General features: G+C 44.9%; 1 protein-coding gene across 3 annotated transcripts in view; it reads right to left on the reverse strand.

Annotated features, from left to right (window-relative positions):
- TMEM201 (transmembrane protein 201) overlaps positions 1-15168 on the reverse strand; it is a 29417-nt gene that overhangs the window by 13163 nt on the left and 1086 nt on the right. For all 3 annotated transcript variants that reach the window (XR_015704282.1, XR_015704281.1, XM_087755291.1), the window contains exons 2-6: positions 10246-10366; positions 9396-9590; positions 7332-7508; positions 6465-6856; positions 5792-5995 (exon numbers count right to left, since the gene is read on the reverse strand). Coding sequence is in view for 1 of the 3 variants with exons in the window: in XM_087755291.1 (XP_087611417.1) it covers positions 5792-5995; positions 6465-6856; positions 7332-7508; positions 9396-9590; positions 10246-10366 (1089 nt within the window). In the remaining 2 variants the exon portion in view is untranslated. The remainder of the gene's footprint in view (positions 1-5791; positions 5996-6464; positions 6857-7331; positions 7509-9395; positions 9591-10245; positions 10367-15168) is intronic.

The following is a 15168-nucleotide window of genomic DNA, read 5'->3' on the forward strand; positions in this document are numbered from 1 at the left end:
ACATCAATACATACTTTCTGTAGTATCTAAGCATGATTATTAGCTTCACATAATTTCAGCGTACTTAAAAAATATTCATAAAGCCAAAATAAAACACCGCTACACCATTTTTATATTTCCCTCTTGTCCTCACCCTTTGACACACCCAAGCTCAGTTCACTAGGGCATGCAAAGCACAGATGTAGGAAAGGAGGAGTTAATAGAAAGGAAAGAACGGGATATAAGTATAGTGTATTTAGAATTGTAAAGGGCCACAAAGGCGTCAGTTTGCATGCACTGATGTCAGTGAGGGCTTCAGGAAGACCAGAAGTAGCAGCAGCAGCGACGCTTACTTGGTTGCTAGCTCTGGGTTCTCCCTCAACCCCCCTATAGTCTGCAGAGTTGCTCAGAAATTTAAGAGTGCAGCCCAAGTATCCTCTTATTCCCAGCCACACTCACTGGTGGCAAATGAAGGACAAAAGCACTGGCCTGGCAGACGTACAGGCACTCCTGTCCCAAGCTGCAGCTGCGTTGGTTCCACTGAAGCAGAGCAACATAGCGGTGTCAAAAATCTCGTCCAGAGAAAGGCACTTAATGAACCCACATTGGCCCCTTTATACACCCAACTCTGCTGGGCAGGGTACGAGATGCTTTTGAGTCGGCTGATCAGCCACAGCCACTGGGAGAGCAAAGGCCAGAGTCAGCCACTTCGGGCTGGAGGAGATTTGATTTCAAGTGACACACAAACCCACTAACAATCCCTCAACCACTTCAGCTCCATTCTGCAGTACCATCCTCCGGTCCAGACACCAGCACGTGGCCAGTGTAAAAAAAGCAGCACCTGAAATTAGAGGCTTTTGGGCTCAAATCCTCTAATACTGTTAAGATGTTTGCATGCTCTGGCCTGCATGGCTGGGAGAGTCCTCAGGCAACAAAGCTGCATCTGGTGACCACAGGTTACCACATGTTCCGCTGTGGCCTGAAATGAATCCAGCTAAGTGAAAACAAGAAGCTCAAAGCACTGATCAAGTGGTTCTGGATGATTTTTGTGTCAGCTGTGTCAGTAAGTTACCAGCCCTTTGTTAGCTATCATCCCCCTCAGCAGAAGGAACTGTATACCCATGTGTAACACAAAATAGCACCGCGGCTTCATGAGGATGGTGGCACTGGGCTCAGATGCTGGACTCGCACCAAGATACCTGAGCTGGAAGCATACATTTCCTTCTGCTGGACTCACCGTGGGGGAAGCAACCAGGCAGAGTCAGATGGCATATCGAGCTGCTGAGCTATTTCCTAACTGAACCTCAAGTAAAAAATGCAAAGTTGGCAAAGCACCTTCCTTACAGAACCTACAGCATGGCATAGTGTTTAGAAGAGACAATTTGGCATTGAAATTGGGTATTACAGGAACAGTCTCAGTAAAGGCAGTGGTGGTTTAACCAGTGGGTTTTTTTCTGAAAGTCAACAGTAAAGTACTGCTAACTGATCTTCCTCAGGCCTAATTGTCTAAGGAGACACAATTAGTACAGATCGAATGCTAGCAGTTTATAAATCAGAACACCTCTGGAAAAAACATCTTTCTCCTCCTTTCTTCCCTTTCCTCCAAAAGATCAACAGCCTCTATCATCAGCAAAAGCATGTGAGAGAGCATGTGAGAAAAGCAGAAAGAGAGGAGACTGTCAGCATCAGAGTCTCTAAAAGACCAAAAATTCAATTGCTACAAGTTTGGTTTTGAGGCTCTGAGGTTTTTTGTTGTTTTCAGAAGCAGCAGCACAGACGTGCTGAGGCACCAGAAGTGGGAAAATAAGCTGACACCTGAGCAAAGACAAAAGCTTCTTTGGCATTCAAATTGAACTACACTTCAATATGTGTTATTTTGTTTTGCTTTTGAAATTTTTCCGATTATGAGTCCAAAAGTTCTTCAATTATAAGTTGCGGACAAAGCACCACAGAGCCCAGGGCTTCAGTTGTACAGCTTGGCCATAAAACGAAGTAGCTTTCTGATGTTCTGACATATAAAATTAGTGCAACTTGTAAATATACTTCATTTGTATTAATCTGCATAAAGTGAAGACAAATGGATTTCTTGCTTGCATGTCAATTGCAGTTAACATATCTCCCAGATGCAAAGATTTTAAACTCTTTCAGAATGGATTTGCACTTGCTGCACAAACAGAGCTAAAATATTTCTTAACAGTATTATTCAGGCTTCACAGTGTAAACCCCACTCCTTCCCACGGTTCTACCACCTGCCTGTTCCTGGTATCTAGTGTGCATCCTCCCCATCCCAGCACAGTACTGCACAGGAAAAAAGACAAGAGAATAAGAGAAATGATCAGGCACAGGAAAACAACGTAACACTTAACAGCAAAACATCATAAAAGGAGCCAGACCTCAGGGGGCTCAAAGACAAGGCATGTTTAAATTGAAAGAAAAAAAGAAGTGCTGCAAAAAAGAAGGGAGGAAAACAGCTGCTCAGAAGAGACAGGAGGCCACATCAAATAGGACAAAGTGATACTTAATACAGCCTCGACTTTCAGCTCCTGAAAGCAAAACATCTGAAGAGGCTGACAAGCATCTTTAGAGGCTGCCGCTTAAAGAGTTTCCTTGCTACTGGGCAAGAAAATTTGGACAGATTAATTTTATTCTTATTAAAATAAGAAAGGATATTGCCATTAGGAATCAGGCATGACATTACCATAACCATCCCCACACATTTTCACAGCCTGTCAGCTGCTCACACCCCTCCTCCTTCTAGTGGTCTCAACATATCCTTCTAAACATGAGATTCCTCCCGTCACTCGGACGTATTTGACAGCAGAGCAGCAAGAGGAACCGCTCACCTCTGCCACACCAGGCGGTTGCAAGTTCACGTGCTAAAAGCTAGCAGGAACTTTCAATCCAACTTCTATACGTAAGTGCATAAGACAATCAAAGCTAAACAGAAACATCAGTCTTTTCCTACATTTAACTTTACGGGGAAAACTTGAAAGTACAGAAGCAGGAAGAAAGAAGGAAGGAAAAAAAAAAGTCTAGATGTCTTATTTCACTTAACGGACATAATAGCTTAAGTTTTCCTGGGTCTTCTGTGCAGCTTGTTTAGAGAATGGCAGAGCTGGCACTGGATTTGGTTCCAATGTCCATTTCGTTAGGTGGCTTCGTCCACCTCACTTTTAACAGCAGATAGGCTGCAGAACAATGGTGTTGGAAGGGCCGCTGCAGTGGGGAGTTTTCCAGGGGTGAAAACATTATAGCGATCACTGCACTGAAAGGAAAGCTGAGTAGACAGTGATAGCACATCCATACACAAAATTGTCCGCCTCCCTTTTTTTTTTCCCCTGCCACCTCCTGTCCTTTCACCAGCCTACTACCATCTGTCTTAACATTGCCCCCTGCTCCAATAGGCTGATAGGTACAGGAAAAGACTGGATTTTTAAGGAACATTTCCTACTAAATCTCCTAATGGAGAGCAGGAAAGAGGCACCAGAGCGATTGTGAAAGTCTAACCCAGCACAGAGGGCCCTGCACACTTCTGCTGGCTTTTTTTCCTGTTTTGATGAAGTCATGTGGCTTCTTGTAGTATCTTGAAACAATTCTCTAAAATCAATGAAGTGTCCTAGTGGAAAATGGGACATAATATTATTTAGCACTTTGAAAGTGAGGCTGGAACAAGAAACAATCTGTGACTGTGAGCTGGAAGACAAACCTTTTGGGTCAGGATTGATAAACGATGGGAACACGAAGAGTGGAACCAGACTCTGCATATGCTGGATTCCTTTTGTGGAGAAGTAAGTAAACAACCCTCAGAGCAGCATCATTCACAAGCACCAGAATGGAGAAAAGTGTTCTGTTTGCTTGGAGGTGGATATTGCAGTTATCTGAAGGCACCAGGAAAAAAGTTCCAAAGGAGAGCACATATGGGAACCAGGTTTGGGGGTCCCCTTCCCATGCCAGTTGTTAAGTTACAGGCACATGGTCGTTCAGGCAGGAGCTGTACCTTCCCATGACACACTCAACTTGGCTTATTGTTAACGAATCTCTACAGAGCCTTTGTCAGTGCTACCTTTCTGCTTCCACAATGCATACCGGTTTGAAGAACAGTAACTATGAAAAGCTATGAAATATCTTTTGTTTCCTTTAAAAAAGCTTCTATAATTTCACCAGCATCTGCAGCATCCAGTAGTGTCTGAATCTTTCAGCAGGAGATGCAGATACTTCATAGTGAGAGCTCCATTCTGATTATTTTAGAGTGTATACATAGGAAGATCAAGACACCCAATTAACTTACATCAGACTATTAGTGTGGCAAGTTCCATTGTGCTACTCTGAACAGAAGAAAATAGCAGATCTTCTGTAACAATGCTATTTCCTCTTGAAAGACCCAAATCCGGATGAGCAACTCAGTGGAGTGCCTTGCAAAAAACAGTGCAGGATAATCAGCCTGCTTATCCTAAGAGGCCCCAACAAGTTAATCCTACAAAAACCCAAACAGCTGAAAGCTTCTTCCTCCCTACACCGTAGCATACAGTCATCCCAGCTTTCAGCGGAGGACTGCCAGGCACTCAACTCAAAGTCACAATTTCGAGACCCCTTTCTTCAGCAGCATTAGCACCAATGCCAGATTTCAAAAAAGAACCCCTCCAAGTAACGAGAAAAATCCATCTCTGTTGCCACACGGTCCCACAGCAGAGGCTCCCAGCCCTTCCTCTAGCGCATCCTCCTAATCTGTGTTCTCAACGATAAGGAAAACATTGACTGAATAAGTAGTGAGGTACAATGAAAGCTGAACATATACCATAGCATGTGGCTGTTAGTCCCATATTTCTTCTCTTTCTAAGGCTACAGGAATGGAAGAACATACGCATTTTTATCCAGTTGTGCTTTTACACAGATGCTTCTCGGGGGGTGGTGGGGGTAGGTGGCTAAAAAACCCAAAGAAAACCAGCATAGAAAGCAACAGCCACTGGTAGATTTGAAAATTTAGCCTAAAACAGCTGAATGCTTTCAGATATTCAAACAAGACACCCTGAGCTACATAACCTTTTAAAGCACCCTTTTAAATAAATTATTGAAGTTCCAGTCAAAAGCACTTAAGGACGCCTCTCCATTTAAAATAGGAGTCATAGGAGAATGGCAGAGCGAGAGAGCATGCAGTTAAGCGATGCTACACAGTGGAAGGCAAGAAGAACCAGGTTATGGACTACATGTGGTCCCCTCCTCGCATGCCTGTACACCATGCAGTGTTACTACAGCACACGTTACAAGGACTTGGAATCCAGAGGCAAGTTCCCATCAGTTCGAAATTAAAATGACCAGCACCATTAGAAAACTGAAGGCGGCCTGGGCCCCATGGAGGATCAAGGCAGAGGATTCCTCTGTAACTGGCTAAGGACGGACAGGAGAAGCCAGAATCTCTTTGGCTGGAGGAGCAGAATGGGGAGGAGGCTGCATTTATGGAACAGTTTGTGAAGCAGCTGCTGGAAGAATTGGCTTTGGGGAAGCTGGATATTTGCACTGCTGACGTAGGATTCAGGAGGAAGGGAGAATGGAGGCAGCAGGAGTAGCTTCCTTGGCTAGCAGCAGCAGTGGAAATGCTCCAAGCAGCTAGCACAGTGGAAAGCAAGGATGGGGGAAAAAAAGGAAAAAAAAAAATTCATAAAGGAGGAAAAGATCTTCACTGCTTATCTAATTAAAAAAAAAAAGAAGAAAAAGAGGAAGGGAAAATAAAAAGAGGAGAGAGAAGCACCAGTTGCAAAGAGTTCACAAGGCTTTTTTTTCCTCCTTCCCCCAGCGTCACTGCTCTGGCTCTGACCTTCGGGGCCGGTATCTCCGATGGCCCGTTGATTTCCGCGTAGCCACTGCTGCGGTGAAGCCCACCAAGCAGCACAAGGATGTGGTGCCAAATTTGGCTGTGTCTAGCCAGTTGGGCGTTTCTGTCTTCAGGTACCTCTCAGCTAAATGCAGACTCATCACTACGAACCACAAGACTGAAGCAAACGCATCAATTCTCCGGAGCCTGCAATACCAAAAAGAAACCCAACAAGACACAAGGTAAGAGTTTAAACACCGATGAACGCCCTTGGTCCTGAGGAAGGAGAGGGAAGGTGGGGAGGGTACACAGACTGAGCAGATTATCTACTATCTCTTACTACGGTTATATCATCTGCAGCCCTTCCCACTACTGTGGGAAGTGCCTGAATCGGTCAGTTCCATTCTCTACCAGATCAGAGCTGCACAGGGAGCTTTTCATTCACAGTAATTCAAGCTTAAATTGAATGAACCAAGGCACAGATCCAAAGCAAACTCTGCTGTCTCCATCCAGCCGGCTGGCAACCCAAAGAACAACAAGGAGAACTGTGCCACCCAGTACTACGCCTGCCATTCTGGCAAATGTTTACCCCCTGGCTCCCTGAGTCAAGACAGGGCAAAAGATCTCCAACATAAAACAGTTTTCCTTTAAGTGAAACAGAAAAGAGCACACCCACCTGATCCGCCCAGCTAAGAACATGGCCAACAGGCAGGTGAACAGCCCAAGGACAACGACTGCCATCTGGTGATTCTTCCCGTAAGCCCACGCAGCACTCAGGTTCTCCACCATCTGTTCTGGGAGCAGGCGGAGCAGCTCCTGCCAGCCTGCCACTGTCACGGAAGTGCCGTTTCCCAAGTCTGCATGCGAGGTTGTGTCAGTCCTGTTCCGAATGGACGCTGGACCAGAGGAGACAGGAGCAGGGACTGCTGCGCTGAGCGAGAAGGGGTCGCCTGACTCATACAAGGCCATCAGAACCAGGAACGCGCAGCTGAGGAAGGCCAAGAACCGCAGAAATATCACCTGAGCTGGTGTGGTTATGGAAGCAGAAGAGGAGGATGAACATAAATTCTGCAGAGGAAGGGAGAAACACCTTGTCAGAAGCTGAATGAACTGTAGTAAGGTTTCGAAATAGTGCTTTATGAAACACTTCCAGACTGTATGGTTTACAATCCCCATCGTTCTTACTTCTTTCCCCCTGCCCTGTACTCTGTAGTTTCCTGCGCTGTACTCATAAATTGACTTCTCTACCTCCCCTTTTCTGCCTGTCCCACTATTTTACTTCCACTCTGTTGTTATTATTACATTAGACTTACCTTCTGGCAATTGCACTAAATGACACCAACACAAGGAAAACCTCAAACTAACATCAGGAGCACCTGTGGCAACTATCCTGTGCTGTTCTAAACTTCTGCCATGCACCCAAGCCCCCAGAGTTAGAGAGCCACAAGGCCACTGCCCTCCTTTCCCAGCAGCAAACTCAGGTGCAGAGGTACCCAGCTCTCTACACTTCCCCCTAAACTCCCTCACCTCTCCCCCCACGTACCTGAGTATAGGTCTTGTCTGTCTCACGGCGTTTGAAATGGTGGCTGAGCAGCAGCGCCCGGAGCTGCCGATTCTGATGTTTTATGTAATACTCCACAGCAGCCTGGCATGGACGGCACAGCTTGTAGGTCTGCTCCAGATGGTGCTTATACACCTCAATCTCCTCATCATATTTGCCCTGGTGAGAGAATAGGAGAGGAAAAGTAGGTGAGAACTGCAGGTCCCTCACCAGTTATCATGCTTGCTACTGACATGCAAGCTAAGCACGCTTCCAGTCTCCAGAGGAACAGCCCCCTGAAACCAGGCCTCAACAGTGACCAAGCTGGAGGCCAGCCATACAACCAACTCTGCACACAGCTGACCCAGCCTCCATGTCCCAGAAGAGATAAAACAGCCCTTGGAGAAGGCTGCTGTGGCCCAGTTTCAGCATGTTGAATTTCTATGGCCCAATTTTGCTGTCTTCGTCGAGACCTCATGAACTCAACACAGAAGACGAGACAAAAAACTAGAATTGCTCTTCCCCTCCTCAAATGAGGGGACACAAAAGGCCTGTTGCCCCTTCGCATCACTGTGCTGCAGAAAGAGACAAGCTCCTTCCAAAACTCAGCCCCAGACTCAAAGGCTGTCACTGTTTGAAGGCCCTGGTGAGATGAGCTCCAGAAATCATTAATAACACTTGTAAAAACAGACAGCAAGTAGGGCCAAAGGTACGTTTTTCAGTGTCACTACAGCGGGCACATCACTTATCACAGAGGCTTCTAGGGCTCTTCCGTCTCCACTCCCAACCTCTATCAAGATCCTTGTACCAAAAGCATACAGCTGAAAGCATGCAGCTTCTTTGGGAGAGAGAAGTAGGAAGATGCACTGTAGCTGCCTGAGGGCTTGCTGCAGCAGTTTCATAGGCTCCATCTGCTGGAACTGAGAAGGAAACACATGGGAGAGACAGGCTCACCCCTTACTGGACCAGCCAGCAATGCCGAGAGGCCACTGCTGTCACTGACACACATATCTAACCCTGTTGGATAACACAGTCCCATGTGTCTTAGCTGGAACAGACACTGCAGTTCACTGAATGCCTAAAGAGGGGCCAAAGGCTGGTGTTACTTGAGCAAACGGATAGGTCTGGCAAAAGGCAGGGACTAGATATAAAGCTAGAAAAAGGGAATCAGCCGAACATGTTCTCATTAAGCATGATCAAATTTAAATCTGCTCCCTGGGAGTCATCCTGATTAAACTCATTACAATTGCACAAAGCAGACCGGATTAGGCAACCCAGAGGATGAACACATCCCACTATAGCGCAGTCTTATAACCCTAAGGCTTGACCACAGTTGAAAGCTAAGGAGTGGAGCACTAAATTCTCTGCATGAAACTCTGGGGAGCCATAAAACCATGAAGGAGAAACCCCACTATCCTATCCTCCATGCATATTAAGTAATGGGAAGGCCTAGAAGTTGCTCAGCAAGAAATCCTGCTGCTGTAGCTGTAAAATCCCTTTGCCCTCCTGGGCACAAATGCCTAACCAGGGAGATGATGTGGCTGCACAGGATTCCTCTCCCACCCCACTAGTAAAAGCAAAACAGCACAACCAAGGCCTCAGGAAAAACAAAATCTATTAAGGCTTCAAGGTGACTAGTGGGCTGCTGTGCCTACCAGATCATGTAAGCTCAGCTGGGCCAATGGTAAGTACTGGAGTTGTAAGCTGATCTCAGCAATGTGCATGCTTGGTTTTGGGCTCAAGCTTCTACTTGCAGTGTCCACCTAGAACAGGTCATTACTTTCTGGCTTTGGAGTAGAATTAGGTAAATTTGCAACACTAATCAGTAATCTCCTCTGCACTAGAGTGCCACATAGTGCTTCTGAAGACTACTGTAGCATCATTCCATAGCACACTGAAAAATTCCTCTGTCTCCTGCTTACTAGGCTGCAGCATGGTACCATTTGCAAAGCCAGACAAAATAAATTATTAAAGAGCAAATTAATCAGAGCAGGAATAGCAGATACATGCATGGGAATGCCTTGAACAAACATTCTTCTGTGATGCCAGTCCCTAACGAACACTCACCTCCTCCCTCGGTGAGAATGAAGCCAGCTGTTTGATCTTCGTGGTTTGATGGTTGTTGCATTTCTTGCAAAGCAGAATCTGGCTGCTCACCCACTGTTGCGGTTTGGTAGGATCATAGAAAGTTGTAGCACCTGATACAACATGGTTAAGGTGTTCCATGTACTGAGCAGGGATGGGCTTGTTGTAGTCTCCATTCTGACACAAAGCAAAAAAGGAGGCAGGAGGGAAAGCAAACATGAGATCATAAAATCAAAGCTAGGTATCCTCTGGTTGACAAGATTCCCTAAGCTCTGTCAGGAGCTCTGCACTCCATGCATTTACCTATGTAACAAAATAAATAAATAGAGAAAGAGAGACAAAATGCTTCAAATCTTCTCCCCATCCACTGTTCTGTACACCTATTGAAAGCAGTTACTGGTGGTGGATTTTGGCTCAAGACAGGCTTTGTTATTTAATACCCTAAATAAAGCAATTCAGCTGTTCCAAAATACAAAACCAAAGAAGAATTGCTCCATATATTTAAAAAAAAAAAAAAAAAAAAAGGATTCTTAAGAGAGATATTGGTGAAAATGTCAAGGCTCTTTTTGCCCTTTGAAGCAAGACAGGAAAATTTGTCTTTATCATTCTATGTCAGCGCATTCCAGCACAGTGGATTCTTTCCCAAATTCGATTAAGTGATGAGCTGCTGAGTTCACAGGTGCTCAGCACAGAGCTGCCAGCTTTCAAACCACTGGATATTCATCTGCACTGGGCCAGGATCACCTTAAATGAGGAGCAGGGTTTTCCCGCAAGCACTGTTCCACAGGGCATGCACCTCCCCAGCCACCCGTCAAGCAATTTGTCACAGTACCTCTTGGAACCCATTGTACTGCTCACAGTTGGGGCAATCCCAGCAGTTCCGATTCCCATATGGCACTACCGTGTCCTGATTGCAGAACCAGCAGTTCACTGTCACGTGCGTGGGCTTCTTCCTGTTAGGAAAGGAAATGTGTCAGGCATCAACACTGAATTCAGTTGGTGTAGAAGAAAGCAATGGCTTTCAAACAGGGAAATGCAAGAGAGGCTGGAATACCAATCAATCTTCCCATTCAGTGTGTTTAATGGTATGACTCAGAGTAGTCATTTTAGCAATGAAAAGATGGACTATTAAAGTAGAAATAAATTTCTGCCTGGTGCTCCTATCTCTTTGTGCTAGTACCATGGACATGCCAGAAATTTAATAAGAACCTTGTGAATAACCCACTTCACTGTTTTTCAGAGGCATATTTGGGGGTGCAAGTCCTCTCCATCATCAGCAGTGTTAAAATATGCAAAGGGTGCAGTAGAGCTGCTGCTTAATACACAGGATTCTGGGAAACGGACGTTACGATCCACAAGAGCTGCATATGACGGTACTCAGAAACCTAGGAAATGGGCTCATGGTTACAGTTTTATCTGCCCTGCTTGTCAGAAAATTTTTCGAGGGCAAGGGCATATCAAATTATCCCAAGGTTCAGGCACTGTAAATAGCTGTTTCTTCACAGCTTTAGATACACAACACAGAACTGAGGAATCAACGTCTTCCTCAGTCTTTATGCGCTGGAACTGGAGACAAAGACTAATTAATAACCTGGATCCATGAGCCCCTTGTTTTTTAAAACAATCCTGTTAAAACAACAGTCACTACAAGGGAATCAGCTGTGACATGGCCCCATTGCAACAGGTTGTGACAGATGTTCGAGCAAAGAACTTCAGTGGCCTGGCCCTTGAGCCTGCCTGCTAAAGAAGGTCTGCATTTGCCTTGAAACTCGGTGCAACACCCAAGCAGCAGCTTCCCAGCAGGTCAAGGCAACACAGCCCAGCTGCCTGGGTTACCAGAACCTGTCCCAATCACACCTCCAAGGGAGGGCAGCTGTTCATGCAAAGCCCAGGCAGGGACTTGCTATGGCAGCTATGCAGACAGATGGACCCAGCTGCCACCAGCCCCGTTTGCTGCCTAACTCCACCAAGCAATCAGCGTGCCTCGCTGGACAGCTTCTAAAGCAGCAGTGAGAGCAACTGAGGAGGGAGGCTCACCAAGGGCCTGAAAAGCAGATAACAGCAGGCAAAGCGCTCACCAGTTGAGAGCAAGTTCTCTTCTTCCTGCTTTAGGAAACGTTCTCTGCTGCTACAATATGCTGTAGCAGAACATCTCCCGAATGCTGCAGAAATGTTGTTTGGCACCCTGCAACAAAACGGGCAGGCGGTTCTCCCCTTAGTTAAGCTGGCTTCTCTCTCAGCCGTCACCTTGGCAGCTGGATGCCTACAATTAAGATTCTTCCGCACTCCCATTTCCATAGACCATGACTTGAAACTTGGTTCATAAAATATCAAACCCTCAGCTGATGCTTGGGCCTCCTGTTTAAGTACTAATGACAAGGATAAGCTTGAAATGAAGCACCAGAAAGAAGCATAAAAAGCAAGAGCGCACAGAGGATTCCCTGCCAGATGCTGAACGAAAATGGCTGGAGCTACTAGGGTGACAGATTCTCATCTCAAAATAGATGCATACACCCACACCCCTCTTAAAATGAATATTCACTGCTCAACTTTGTTCATTGCCAACGGGGCTCAAAACAGTAAGTGATCCGAGTTAAAAATACCACCATTGAAACTGGCAGGCAAAAAAAAAGTTTAAACCAGATGGAAATCGAGGTCGCTAGTCCAAGTTATCCATGAGCTACCACTGTCCAAAAGCCAAGCAAACCACATGCCAAAACAGCCCTATGAAGGATGGACAGCGACACGTGTTGGTGCTAGTTTCGTCTCACTATCATAGGTGTCAAACGCACAGGCTTCAGCGCATTAACCACCAAAATACAGATCCTACTGCACCTTGAGCACAGACTTTGATAGCAAGCACAACCTAAACTCCATCCTCTGATGCAGGTTGTTGCACAGGTTCCAGGTCCTGTAGAAAGTGCTACAGTCCCACCTTCGTGCTGCTGAGGCACCACCCTCTGGCACCCATGGAAATAAGACACAGTCTCTACCTACCACCAGTCTCTAACTTCCATGATGTGACAGAGTAGGGAGAAGCACTAGTTTCAAGCATAACACAGAAGTGGAAAGCACAGGCCAAAAAAATTAGTAAAGCATGCACGCTGTAAAGCAAAAAAAGAACCAATGCCAAAGCCTATTTGAGAACTTGCTAAGATCAGAGACCAAATCCTTAGTATACTCGAGGCCCTTCCATCTTTTCCAAACAGGATTCCATTTACCACTCTTGAGGCTGAGGACGTGCTACCAAGGGTTAAATAGCAGCCCTTCATTCTCACAATGTATGCAAAAGAAATTGCTAAATGCTGGATTATTTAGGATAAAAAGCAATAATCCTTTCTTTTGTGAACCTATAATCTGTTGCCATAGAAATAGGTGCAAAAAAAAAAAAAAAAAAAAAAAATCGTAAGTTCCCAACCTGCTAGATGCAAAAAGAAGGGGGGGTGGGAAAAGGTCATTTGAGGCAAGAACATGTAGGTAGGGTGCTCATTTTCTAGTAATTGGGCAGGACTTTAAAAACAAAAAACAAGTACCGTGTTTGGAAAGACTCTCAAATACAGATTTAATTACTTTGGAACTATATATATCTTGACTGAATTCAGGCAGCAGCTGAACGTAACAAGCTAGAGCACACATTGCTTCTGAAGTCAGACATTCTGTTACGAGAAGACAGACAATGCAAAACCCGTATAAGCATTTACCATGTGCTCAATCCCTTGCAAAACACTATAAACTCTTTAGAGATGACGCGCCTAATCTAACACTGCGTTAACTTGAATTAGCTTCGCCGGACAAAGAACCAGCCTGCAAAATAAAACCTGAGCTGCAAGAAGTGATTGAATTACTTACTGCATAGAGAGATTCTACTAACAGCTGACTTGCTGTGCTAATTCAACATGCAGCCTGCACACCCAAACAAGCTAGAAAAAATTCCCAGGTTTGGATAAATTGTTTTGCAGGTAGAATACCTTTGCTTAAGACAACACTGGAATAAACTCAGTGATGAGATCAACACCTAAATGTCTGATACTGCTCAGACAATATGACAAAATGTTCCTTTGTGAGAGGCTATCAGACTCCTTTATTTTGCTAACAAGCTTTCTGTCCTGGACACAGTGCTTGCAAAAATCAGACTGCAGGTATACCCAGTGACAAACACTGTTTAGCAACTACTTTGTGTCTCTCATGTAACATAAGAAGGAACTTATGTTCCCTCCAACTCCCAACACTCTCCACTATTCTCCATTTATACATAAAGGTCATGCTTCAGTCCGCACTTTTAACGGATTGCCAGAACAACAGTCTCCCTGATAAGTGCAGGTCAAATCAGTTACCTGACAACAATAAACTGGATTTCTAATTTCATTTACATCTGTTCCTCCCCCCCTTTACTGCTAGGTCTGATGATGAAGATGTTTGGGTTTCCATATTCTTAAAAGAGGCCACAGGTGGATGTGCAGTTCTTCACTGTGTTACCCTCATCCTCTGCCACGGATTAAAAGAAAAAAGCAATTCTCCATTAAAAGTATTTAAAGCAACGCTCTTTGTTCTGGCACAACTGGATTACAAAGCAATTATACAAACGGCTAGGCCAGCAAATCTGAAGAAAAAACACACTAGGAAGAAGAGCTCTTTTGCACAGATCGGTTTTGATCAGAACAGCATCTGAGGGCAGTTTGACATAACCAAGCTGCCAAAGCTCCAAAGTACAGACCCAAAGAGTTCCAAGAAAGAGATCCTCACGGGGTACTTTCTACTGGTCCTGACAACAAGGCAGTAGCTAACAATCTGGAGGGGCACAGAACATGAAGGAAATGTGGCTACAGCTGCTGGTCTGAACTCAGCAACCCGACTCCCAACAAGATGTAACAAACAAGCAGCCAAGCTGCAATCTTGAAGAAAGACCATAAAATATTACCAGAGTTTTTCTATCTGGCCCAAACTCATAAGGTTTAAGGAGCTGCTGTACATACCTGGACACCAAATCTTTTCTCTCCCTGATACAAAAAGCATGGTCTCAGATGCCGGCACAGTTACAGTAGTGTAACTCCACATCTTGACAGTTATTCCAGAACTACTTCCCACTAGGTTATTCCGATATATTTTATTTCCCTTTCCATAGGGGGTGGTAAAGGCATCTTGCTCGATATGTAAGCACACTCATGCTGAAAGTGGAGCAAAGCAGGGCTGTATCATAACATTAACACCAAAGGCAAAGGCAGCATCATGTCTGTGTTTGTGTCAGTCCCTTATGAAGCTGCCCTCCTTGATGACTTTAGAAGATTCATTTAACTAAGGCAAAGTAAGAAATTAGGCAATATCAGAATAGTTTTGTTGAGAAACACAAATACGTAGCCCCAAAGAATTATCAAGGTCACCTCCTGAAAATATTTGCAGCTAACCAGCAGTTTTCAAGGACTTAGGAAGAAATGCTTTCCATTCCAGAGACCTTTCGATGAACTTAAGCAAAACAAATCCAATCCCTACCCTCAAAAGACATGTTGGCCTCAACTGGGTGAAAGAAATGCTGCCTGCTTCACTGGGGATTGCTTTAGGCCACAAGTATTTCTTAGCTGCCCTAAATACGCCATAGAAATGCCAAGTCTTGTATACGGGCTAATATACCACTGATGATTTACACGGTTCTATAAACAGCAAATGCTTTAGAGCAAACCTATTGTGGATGTAGAAATATGCTTTTATTTCAAAGCGTAAACTTGAAGTAAACCTTAACACAAGGAGCCCTTGGGACCGC

The sequence above is a fragment of the Nipponia nippon genome, unplaced genomic scaffold (genome assembly GCF_047370975.1).
Source record: "Nipponia nippon isolate SJK-2023a ecotype South Korea unplaced genomic scaffold, ASM4737097v1 scaffold_19, whole genome shotgun sequence".
Taxonomy (NCBI): Eukaryota; Metazoa; Chordata; class Aves; order Pelecaniformes; family Threskiornithidae; genus Nipponia; species Nipponia nippon.